Here is an 11,732-nt window from a genome sequence, read left to right on the forward strand (position 1 = left end):
CAGCAGGAGAAGCTCTCCTGTCCCTCCTGCTCCCGCATTCCTACTCCAACCAGGCTGTTTGTGCCACCTCAGTGGAGGCAACTAAATCCCTATGATTTTATAGAGCGATCCATCAGCAGGAGAAGCTCTCCTGTCCCTCCTGTTCCTGAGAGATCCATCAGCAGGAGAAGCTCTCCTGTTCCTCCTGTTCCCAACAGATCCATCAGCAGGAGAAGCTCTCCCGTCCCTCCTACTCCTGAGAGATCCATCAGCAGAAGCTCTCCTGTCCCTCCTGCTCCCCAGAGATCCATCAGCAGGAGAAGCTCTCCTGTCCCTCCTGCTCCCTCATTCCTGCTCCACCTGGGATGTTTGTGCCACCTCAGTGGAGGCAACTAAATCCTTGTGGTTCCTCAGGAACTCGGGATCAGAGGAGCTCCTCCTGTGTCCGAGGAGGTCGGTGGTGCCAGAGGTTTCTCCCCCTCTGGAGGGAATTGATCTTATCCCCCCAGAGGGAATTTATCTTTCCCCTCTGGAGAGAATTTCTCTCGCTGTTTTCTCAGCAGAAACAAATAATTCCTTGAAGTTCAGCTCAGCTTCCAGTTGTGGAGCTCTGCTTTCTCCTCTTCCTTGAGTTCAAGGCTTCCCTGAGCAGCAGCTCTGGGGAAACAACAGCAGCATCTCTGTCATTTTTTCAGCCAGTCATTCTTTGCCCTGACACCCATTTCCTGGGAGGAAGGACCCTTTGAGGTGACTGAAAAAGAAAACAAATTATCTGCTCTCTCAGGGCACTGAATTTGAAGTGATGACAGAGGAGAAAGACTTTGTCATCTTAGAGCTTGTTGGGGATGCAGGGGCTGGAGACTTGATTTTTAGATTGAATATAACTTTTATTTAATTTTATGCAAAAATAATTTTAATTTAATATTAAATATTCAATATTAAATGGAATTAGGGTCAATTAAAATGTGGCTCTAAGCTTTTTTCGAATCAAAATGGGTTGAGACTGATCTGACTCCAGCCAAAACCTTTTGGGTATTGTATAAGTAGCTAAAATAGAAGGAAAAATTTCCATTTCTTTAATCCCTTTCTTCTCACATTGGTGTGGGTTGAATCACCACTCATCATGTTGCTTTGTTTATACCTTCTCACGTCTTCAGGACAAAATATTGTGCAATTTGAGTCACGTTCCTCCCGTTTTAGGAAATACAGTTTTGTTCTCTTGATGTCCAGAATCAATATACAACTTTGACGAGTATTTAAAAACCTTTGAAGGAGCCATCCTTTTGGGGAGAGCTCTTTTGCAGCCTGTAAATCCTGGGAGATGTAATGAAAAGGAGTGTTTTAATATGAGACAAAAACTTATTTCACTCATTCTCCAGTCCCTTCATTTGTCCTTATGGCAGCAACTTCCTCAGATGGTCACATTAAACACTGTCCTGGTTTATTGGGAAGGATGGAGGGAGCAGCTTGTCCAGCTTTGTCACTGCATGGAAGAGCAGCTCCACCTTTGCCTTCACTGGCATCCTTCTCTTTGGACAGACACAATTTGCTCCATTCCCCAAATGCTGCTCTGCACCCACCACCTGGGAGGCTCTGGAATGCCTTGGAAGGTCCAACCCTGTGGAATTTGGGGCCTGAAATGGCAGGAATTCAGCAGACTGGGAGTGTTGGAGGTCAGGAGAACACTCTGTGGGAGCTGTTGTGGGATTGCTGATCTGGGCTCTGCCCTTGGCCTTGGCCTGAGGGGTTAAATCCAAACCATCCACACTCTGCAATGCAAAGGTAGCAGAATTTCCTTGGGAAAATAGAGCTGGAAGTGTCTAAAGGAAAGCTGAGCTGCCTTAAAGCCACTACACTTTGGAAGCTCTGTGCATTCAGGCACCCAAAGATGTGGAGAGGCTCCCAAAGGGATTCTTTACATCTGGGTGGGGAACTGCTCCAACTGCATCATTCCCTTTGGACAGACACAATTTGCTCCATTCCCCAAATGCTGCTCTGCACCCACCACCTGGGAGGCTCTGGAATGCCTTGGAAGGTCCAGCTCTGTGGAATTTGGGGCCTGAAATGGCAGGAATTCAGCAAGCAGGGAGTGTTGGAGGTCAGGAGAACACTCTGTGGGAGTTGTTGTGGGATTGTTGGTCTGGGCTCTGCCCTTTCTTCAGGAGATCTCAGCCTGAGAAATTAAATCCAAACCATCCACACTCTGCAATGGGGTGCAAAGGGAGCAGAAATTCCTGGGAACAATAGAACTGGAAGTGTCTAAAGGAAAGCTGAGCTGCCTTAAAAGTGACTCCATTTTGGAAGGTCTGTGGATTCAGGAGAGACTCCCAAAGGGATTCTTTACATCTGGGTGGGGAACTGCTCCAACTGCACCTCCTTTGAAGGACTGATCTTCTGTTCCTAAGCAATGGAAAAACAACTTTTTTTGAACCATCAGGCTCCCATCCCTCTTGGATTCTCTAGGAACTGATCCTGATAGCACTGAGAGCAATATTAATGCCTTTCCAATTAAAATATCCTGATATTTGTTGATTTTATTGGCCCTCCACAGTGGGAAATCAAAGGTAAATCAAAGGTTCCTGTGAATCTCCCTGGAAGTTTCTCATCAGTGGGGCTTTTCGTCAGGAGCCAGACACGCCATAAAAAACACATCAAGCAATTTAAAAGAAATATTTTGCCCAAGGAACAATAACAAGGCTTAGAAGACTTTTTTTTTTTTCTTTCTGGGAGTTTCCTTTAGGGAAACCTTTTCATTTCCTGATTGAAAGATCAAATCTGCCCATAGAGGGAGCAGTGGGGTGTGGATGATTTTTCTCCTGATCTCTAGAAAAACACTGTTAAAGAGTCTGTGGAGAGGTTCTGCTTTAGAGGGAAAGGTATTTGTGTGATGGGATAGAGGGATTAGGAAGTTATCTGTAGGAAGGGAAGGGAAGCTGAAAATCCAGTTCCTGGTGGAGCTGACAGGGGGATGTGACAGAGGGGTTTAAAAATGAGATGCACTGGGCAGGGATGACCAAATAAATCATCAGTGGCTCTCCTTGGTACCCCCTGTAGAGCTGACAAATGGGGAATATTTCCATCCCAACTCAGGAATTAAGAGCTTTATATTAATTTGGTTTGTATTAAATTGATCCATTTTGTAAGGTATTATATAGCCCCTAAATTGCCTATTAAGATGACATATGATTTCTCAGGTTAATATACTTTTAATCCTGCCTAATACAATGATGTTTGTTTAATTCCTGTAGTTCTTAATTGTCAGCCAGCTCTTCATGAGCTACAAATAGATCTTTAATAGGACATGGAGAAGTGACTGATGGCTGCCCCATGTCTCCTGGCTGATGTTTCTCTCCATTTTTCATGCTAAGACCTCTCTTCTGACAGTCTGTGTCAGTTTGGGGATCCTATTTCCCCAGCCAGAAATACAACAATTGAATAAGATCATGGATCCATTTGTCAGTCATTTGTGGAATTTAGGCTCTAACTTTCCACTGACACCAACTTTTTTTTACCAGGGCACGGTCTGAGACCTGTCAACCACAACCTTTTGTCTCCAGGTTTGATTCTCATGAGAGAAAGGTTTCCATTCCATATATTGAAGAAACCTTTCTGTGCCTTCAAAATATTTCGGGCTTGGTTCTAAAGACCTTGATTTAATCCTCAGACTTACAGGATCCAAGTCTAAATCAGAGAATCATGGAATGGTTTGGGTTGGGAGTGACTTTAAAGCCCATCCAGTCCCACCCCCTGCCAGGGGCAGGGACATCTCCCACCATCCCAAGTTGCTCCAAGCCCTGTCCAACCTGGCCTTGGACACTTCCAGGGATGGGACATCCCCAACCCCTCTGGGCAACAACAGATATAGGATTTATAAACTCAGTTTGTGGGACTATTAGGGTGGACAGAAGCATAAGACAAGTTAAAACAGACTTCAGGGAAGTGAATCCAAGGAGGAATTGTGTATTATTTAAGACAAGCTTAACTTTGTACAGCACTTGGAGTTAAGAACACATATTCAAGTTTATGTGTGCACAAGGACTGGCATATCCCTGTGGGGTAGCATCCTTTGGTGGATGTTCTGCAGGATTTCCTTGATTTCTTGGAGAAAACCAGTGGATTGTAGGAGTTTCTTGTTGGTAGGAATGATTTTGGGGCAGGGGGCTCAGGACCACATCGGGTGGGACCTTTAGCACAGCCACCTCCTCTCTCGTCTGCCAGGGGTTGCACAGCCCAGTAATCTGAGCTGGGAGGAAAGAAGATGGGAGGAGGAAATCAGACCAGGAGGTTCCTGGCTGCAGTGGGAGGAACTGGAATGTGAAATGGTGGGAGATTGATGGTGGGAATTGCACCCACAGCTCCAGCCCCCGAAAGGCTCCTGCCCAACCCTCTGTGCCCAGAGGAGCCACACAGACCCCGGGCAAAGCCCCCCAGGGATCTGGGACCTCTCAGAAAACCTGGGCTCATCAAAGACTTTGAAGACCACCTAAAACTCAAGCTGATAGCTCTCCTGAGCTGCTCATGTCACACACACAAGCTCAGTGACACCTGTGCTCATGATCCTTCATCCCCCCGTCACTGAGCCCTCCAACCCCTGGCACTGAATTGGTTTAATAACTGAGGTTTGGGGTTTTTTGTCAATAGGAGAATTACCTGAGGAAACATGGGCTGCAGAACAAAAGGGCTGCTTCAGAAACCAGCCAGGCACTGCTGTGTTTGCTCCAGCTGGAAGCAGAAAACACAGACCCTTTCATATTTCAGCACCAACCTCAGCGCCTGCGTTTGTCCCTTGGAACGGCTTTGATGGGACGTGTGGGATGGGGCATTTTCCTGAATAGGGATGTTTTTCTGAGCTGGCTCCAAAGGGATGTTCCAGGGCTGTTGACTGTGATTTTTCAGCAGCGTGAAATCACTGGAATTGTTTATACCAGCTCTCTGTGCCTAATGTGCCTGATCAATGTGTCTCTAAGGTGAGCCCGTGTGCTCCAATAATCACAACGCCGCCATAGTACATCTCGCTTATTTTTACTCTAAATTATGATGGGCTTGAAAATGAACTCTGAATTTGATTTATCAACAGCCATGATGCTAATTCACCAATGAAGTCATGGTGTTCTGAGACTCAATATTAGCACTAATGAGAAAACATAGCTGCCATATTTTTTAAGCTCCGAGTTTCCACTACATATGGACAAGTTCTAAAGTCGCGTGTAATTTAATCGTGTAATCATTAACCAGGCAAGCATTTCCACATAAATCAGGTTACCTGGATTCCAGGCTACCAGCAAATGTGAAACCAGATGATGTTCAACTCCCCAAGAGTACTTATGCTTGGGGTTTTTATTTTTTGAAAGGAAAATGTGTCTCCTGCAGGGCAGGGGTGGTTGTGCTGTCACACCTTCCGTGGGGATGAATGGAGCAGGTCTTGGCTTTTAAAAACAGGGTATTCCTTCTCTTTGGAGACAGAAGGACCAAGATTGAAGATATCTGAGCTGCAGTGTCTAAACAGGGACTGGGTAAAGTCAAGGTGCCCAGACTGAGACATCTGAGACAGTCTGGGGCTCAGAAGGGCATCACTTCCCCTGCCAAGCTCTGGGTTTTAGGGTCTTGCCAGGGCAGTTACTTGTCTGGGAATCCTGTGACAATTTGTGCCCTTGTACCATCCTCCTTTCAGGGAAAAATTAAAGTGCAGTCCACCCCAGTTCCCCCAGAAACTGCTGGGATTTCAGCCCTTCCACAGATCACCTCTCTCTTGTTGGGAATTCTGGTAGTGAGTCGCTTGGACACCCAGGGCTGTTCATGTGTCTCAGGAAAGAATTTCCTTCTCTGCAGGATAATGAATGGTGGGAGGTCTTTCTTCAAAACTGAGCCTAAAGAACAAAGCTGTCATATTTCCATCATGAACTTGGTCTGTTCTGGGACCCTGGGCTTCCAAAGGTGATTTAAGAGTTGCCCAGGAAATTGTTTCAGTCCAGGACGGGCAGTGGTCGGGTCTGGCTGAACTGTGAGTGATTCTGAGGGAGACAGAGCCTTCACCTCTGCCTGATCCTCCACAATTCTCCCTGCAACGAGGCTGTTGCTGTGAGCACAGAGGGGAAACCCTTGAGCAGGAGCTGCAATCTGTCTGAAAAACTTGGTAATTCACTCTTGGTGTTCCCTGGGAGAGGTGTCACACCTTGGAGATCATGTTGGGCTGAATTCCAGGCTGTCTGAGGCCTCCTGTTGGGAGGCACAGCAAGCAATTAAGAGTGTGTGAGGGTGTTTAACACACTCTGAGAGGTGGCAGAGAGAGAAAAGTGTTCTAGAAATAAGGTCACTGTGGTATTCACTCAGCTCCCAGTCCAACATCCTTTAAAGCTCCCTGGGTTCCGTGGATATATGGGAAGGTAACATCTCTACTCACGTGTTTTCCTAGTTCCAGAATAAGGATTTTTACTGATGTTTGGGTAAAAAATCTATATTTTAATGGCTGCACTCAGGAGAAGCAGAAGTCCAGGCTGAATTCTTATGACTGATTTTTTTTTAATAGAACTTTCTTGTGTGATAATCATGGTTAATTTGCTTCCCAGTGTTTTTGATGTAAGTAAAACTGCTGATAAAATTCAGTGCAGTGTAAAAGAAATTTAAAAAGCCTCTGAGCTGCAATGTGGATCCGTGGATTTGCATGTTGGGGTGACTGAGGGTTGAACTGAGCATCACTGGGGACTGTCAGAGGGAAATGGATGGGGAATGTTGAGAAATAACTTCACAATCCAGGCCAGAATCTCGCTGTATTTTGGGTAATTCCAGTTACTCCAGCTTGGTTTGGGGGGAGTGGTTGTGCTGCAGCAAAGCTGCTGAGCTGGGAACCTCTCCAGTGTCACTTGGACTGTGGGAGGGAGGATTTGCATCCCTAAATTTCCGCTGCTAAACCTTTTGTCTTCTTCCTGTAGCTGGGGATTTATGGAAATGGGGCCTGTGACGGGAGCTCTGGTTGGAGTGTGTGGCTGTTGAGCTGCAGAGTTTATTCCACTTGCAGTGAGGATCTGGGGAGGTGTGGGCTCCAGGAGTCAATACAGGGTAACTAATCCCAGTCCTGGTGAACACTCCCAGAGCTCCCAGGGCAGGAGGGGTTTTGTGGAACAACTCCAGTTCTTCAGAGCAGGGATTAATTCACTGACTTAATTTAACTGTCTGCAACACTGGATGGAATCATAGAATAAGCACCAAATGGTTTGGGTTGGGAGGGACCTTAAAGTCCATCCAATCCCATGGGCAGGGACACCTTCCATTGTCCCAGGTTGCTCCAACCTGGCCTTGGACACTTCCAGGGATCCAGGTGCAGCCACAGCTTTTCTGGGAATTCCATCCCAGCCCCTCCCCACCCTCCCAGGGAAGGACAGACAGTTCTACTTGGTGCCACACGTGAGCTAAACCCAAAATGTTCCTTGTGTATTGGTGACTTTGGAGTTCCTTCTCATGTCAATGTATGTTCTTCCTACTGCAAAAAGATTTAGTGCTTCAGGGAAGGGTCAGGCAGGGTCGTTTTTAGAAATTAAAATAGAATAATTAATTGGAATTTTTTCAGAAAATGCTGTGAAGAGACACATCTGCTGTGAAACCTTTTGGCATTCCAAGAGTTGCCCAGAGAAGCTGTGGCTGCCCCTGGATCCTTGGAAGTGTCCAAGGCCAGGTTGGAGCAACCTGGGCTGGTGGAAGGTGTCCCTGCCCATGGCAGGGGTGGCACTGGGTGGGCTTTAAGGTCCCTTCCAGCCCAAACCATTCCAGGATTGTGTGATTCCATGTCCCACCCTGAGCACCCACCCCTGCCATGGAGTGGAACTGTGAGTGAGCCCAGGGAGCCAAGAGCTGAGTCAGATGTTGTGACAGATCCTCCGAAAGCAAGAGTTTGTTTTGCATATGTTATGTTTCCATATGATAACTCCTTGTCTTCACTTCCAGTTGAACTCTTTCCAGAATGAATTGAAGGATTTAGTGGTTGGTGGCAGCAGAGTGGGATGGAGGGGACAGTGCAGACAATCCTGTTCTGCTCCTGCCTCTGCCTTCCCTTTGCTGGCAGGTGAATCCTCAGCCTTACTCCCATTTTTTGGCTCATGAAAGATGTGTCTTCCATGGAAAAGGATTGAGATAAAGAGTCATAGGTTGGTTAAGGTTGAAAAAGGCCTCTGAGATGATCAAGTCCAACCATAACTCAGCACCACCCCCATGGTCACCACTGAACCACGTCCTCAAGTGCCACAACCTCACATCTGTTAAATCCCTTCAGCAGTGGTGACTCCACCACTTGAGGACACGATCCCAGGGACTGGATTTATTTAATGACCCGTTTGGATTTTTTCCTGCCTTTTTTTTTGGTCTCTTGGAGGCCACAGCAGCTGAAAGGCCCCAGCTCAGGTCACATTTGTGTTGGTTTAGTCCCGGCACAAACAGCCCTCACCTCAAAGAGCTCCAAGGATGAGCAGGGACAGGACTGAAGCTTCTCATTTTCCACCTCATAAAATGACTTGGCCAAGGTCACCTCTAAATTCCTTGGGCATTAGTTCCATAGCAAAAGAAGTTACTTCAGAACCTGGAACTAAAACACTTATAAACTTAATTCTCGACAACTTGGATGGTTTTAAATATGTTTTGTTGATCTCTGATTCAGCAAAAATACCACAGTAGGAGCTTTGTCTAGAGGGAACAGTGTCATCAGTGTTATCCACCCTTTTTCCTGGCTAAGTGCTGGTACAACTGTCCCCACACTTGCAGCAGTTCCAACAGTGCCCTGGAAAAGCTCTTTTGTGGGCTCAGGTCTCACGTGTGATCACCTTAGTGTGAATAAAACTTCATCCCTCAGATCCTCCTGGAAATGCAAAGTCCCTGTTTGAGGGAGGAAAGGACACTTCACGTTGTGGGCCAGCCCTGGAGGCCTCACTGTGACCAGGAAGGTTTGAACTGCTCAGGAGGTTGTTTTCCTGATTCCAGAGGCATCACAGGAACTGCCAGGGCTGGGAGGGACTAGTGGCATTTCTGCATTCAGCCTTTGCTGGGGTGACACTTCTCACAGCATTTCACATGTTCATTTTTTAAATTCTCCTTGGTGGAATCTCGGCCCCAAAAGAAGGAGAGGAAGAGCAGTACAAGGGCTGGGCCTGAGAACCCGTTGCTGGACCTCATTATCCTGGAAATGCTTTCTCCAAATGAATCTGCAGCTGCCTGCACCTATTGCATTGCATTTTTTACCCTGATAAAGAACATCCACCTTCCCTCCATACACATAAATGAAAATAAGGGATGGAGTCTGTAAAATCACTGAAAAAGGTCTGAGAAGGGACGTGTTTATCCAGTATTTAGAGATGTTTTTGAGCTGCTGGTCCCTCTGGCTCCTGTTTGGGGTTTGCAGCCAGGCCTCAGGTGGTTAATGAGCTGTGTGTTATTGCTGCAGAGCAGGGACCTCCATCTCCACAACACAAACAGTCCTTGGCTTTTATGGAATCATAAAGAGCTGCCTTAAAAGCTGAGGACAAACTCCAGCCCTGAGAGGAACTGGCACAGATATTGCTGCAGCCAAGGGGAGATTCAGGCTTTTGTCCCATCAAATTCTCCCCAGCAGCTTCTCTTCTGCATCCTCACCACTCAGCTGTCATGGAAAATGAGGTTTGCAGCTGAATTCCAGCTCGGGGAAGAATTTTGGGATCTCTCCAGGGTTCTGCAGGTCTCAGACTGCTGAGGGGATCCACGTGTGGGAGAAACTCAGACTCTGCAAAACTTCACAAGTGCTCTTAATCCCTCTGCTTTTTCCATGCCCTTTGGAGTGAGGAGCTCCGTGCAATGAAAATTTGTGAGAAATTAGCTCTGTAGTCTTCACTTAAAGTTCAGGCTGGAAAATAAAAAGGCATTTGTTCCAAGATTGGATTATGTGTAGGATTTCTCCAGCTATAATGAGCTCAGGTTTTGTGGCAGCGTTAGAATAAACTCTCCTGCAATGTGTGTTTTTTTTCCCCTAAGAGCATAATTCTTTCTACTTGATCAGCTCATCTCTTGTAGATGACAAAATTATCTGCAAAGATCTGTATCTGTTGTTGTGCCATAAATCATATTTAGTTGTAGGATTAACATTTGCAAGCGTGGAATATTTATGGAAAAAAGAAAGAAGGTTTGGGGCTGGCAGTTCCTGAGGATTTACATAAAGAAGAGATGGGATTCAGGATAGATCTGGCAGTGGTTTGAAATACATTTGTCCAAGGTGTGGGGCTGCTCTGCTCTGGCAGCATCAGTTGAGCTGCTTTGATAGTGTTTATCTTGGTGAGGGTGGAAGATAAAGAATTTGGGAAATGATGACCTTGGGCAAGCAGCTTTGTCAGGGAAGGAATAAAGAGAGTTCCAGCTGTGCTGCAAGCTGGGTTTGCCAGTCCTTTGACATGCTCAGGCTGCTCTGAGCTCCCTGGAAATTCTCAGTCCCCTTCCAGACGCTGGAAGAAGGGCCAGTTTTTGGAAGCTGCTGGGAACACAAAGCTTTTAGTTTGCTCTGCAGAGCTGGGCTGTCCCAAAGAGGCAGAATTCAGCCCCTAGGACCACCCTGAACCTCTGCCCACACACAGCCACCAAAAGGGAGAGCAGCTCCCTCTGCTCCAGGGCAGCACTGCCAGCTGTGAGGCCAATCCACACGTGGGGACCCAGAGCACAGATCATGGAACCATGGAATGGTTTGGCTTGGAAAGAACCCCAAAGCTCAGCTCATTCCACCCCCTGCCATGGGCAGGACACCTTCCACCAGACCACGTTGCTCCAACCTGGCCTTGGACACTTCCAGGGATCCAGGGGCAGCCACAGCTTCTCTGGGCAACCTGTGTCAGCCCCTCTCCACCCTCACAGACAAGAATTCCTTCCCACTATCCCATCTAACCCTGCCCTCTGGCAGTGGGAAGCCATTCCCTGTATCCTGTCCCTCCAGCCCTTCTCCCAAGTCCCTCTCCAGCTCTTGGAACCCCTTTAGGCTCTGGAAGGGGCTCCAAGGTCTCTGTGGATCCCTCTCTTCTCCAGGTGAACACTCCCAGCTCTCCCAGCCTGGCAGTCCAACCAGCCCTGTTCCAGAGGGCTCTGCCTGTGCTGCAGGGAAATGCAGTTTTTTCTTTTCAGCTCATTTGACTTTGTTATTTATTTCTGTCCCTCCTGAGAAACCTCAGGGGTTTATGTGGGATAATCCTGGGGGTCGAGGCCGCGTGGGGATAAACGTGGGAAATGCTGGGCAGCCCCTGATCCCAAACCCTCCTGACCCATCCCTGCTGTGCTCTGCTCCCACAGGTCCTTCACCCCATGAAGACTTTACCCTACTACAGCTACGAGCAGCCCGTCCTGGGGTATTACCAGGCCCACAAGCCCACCAGCCTTCTTCACAAGCCCTTTAGGCTCTGGAAGGGGCTCCAAGATCTCTGTGGATCCCTCTCTTCTCCAGGCTGAACACCCCCAGCTCTCCCAGCCTGGCAGTGCAACCAGCCCTGTTCCAGAGGGCTCTGCCTGGGCTGCAGGGAAATGCAGTTTTTTCCTTTTCAACTTGACTTTCCTTGCCTTTTTAACATCACTGGGGTGTGATGCCAGGGAAGGGGGGACACAGAGAGAGAAGGCTCGTTTCTCTTTGTTATTAATTTCTGTCCCTCCTGAGAAGCCTCAGAGGTTTATGTGGGATAATCCTGGGGGTCGAGGCTGTGTGGGGATAAACGTGGGAAATGCTGACCCCAAACCCTCCTGACCCATCCCTGCTGTGCTCTGCTCCC

The 11,732-nt window shown here is 47.5% G+C and overlaps 1 protein-coding gene across 4 annotated transcripts in view; it reads left to right on the forward strand.

Moving 5' to 3' along the window:
- LRRTM4 (leucine rich repeat transmembrane neuronal 4) overlaps positions 1-11,732 on the forward strand; it is a 203,433-nt gene that overhangs the window by 191,371 nt on the left and 330 nt on the right. For 3 of the 4 annotated variants that reach the window (XM_027705056.1, XM_027705057.1, XM_027705058.1), the window contains one exon: positions 11,263-11,318. In XM_027705056.1, coding sequence (XP_027560857.1) covers positions 11,263-11,318 — 56 coding nt within the window. Of the gene's footprint in view, positions 1-11,262; positions 11,319-11,732 lie in introns of those variants that run through there. The other variant, XM_027705059.1, reaches the window with a different exon arrangement.

This window comes from Neopelma chrysocephalum, unplaced genomic scaffold (genome assembly GCF_003984885.1).
Source record: "Neopelma chrysocephalum unplaced genomic scaffold, ASM398488v2 Primary Assembly neopelma1_318, whole genome shotgun sequence".
Lineage (NCBI taxonomy): Eukaryota > Metazoa > Chordata > Aves > Passeriformes > Pipridae > Neopelma > Neopelma chrysocephalum.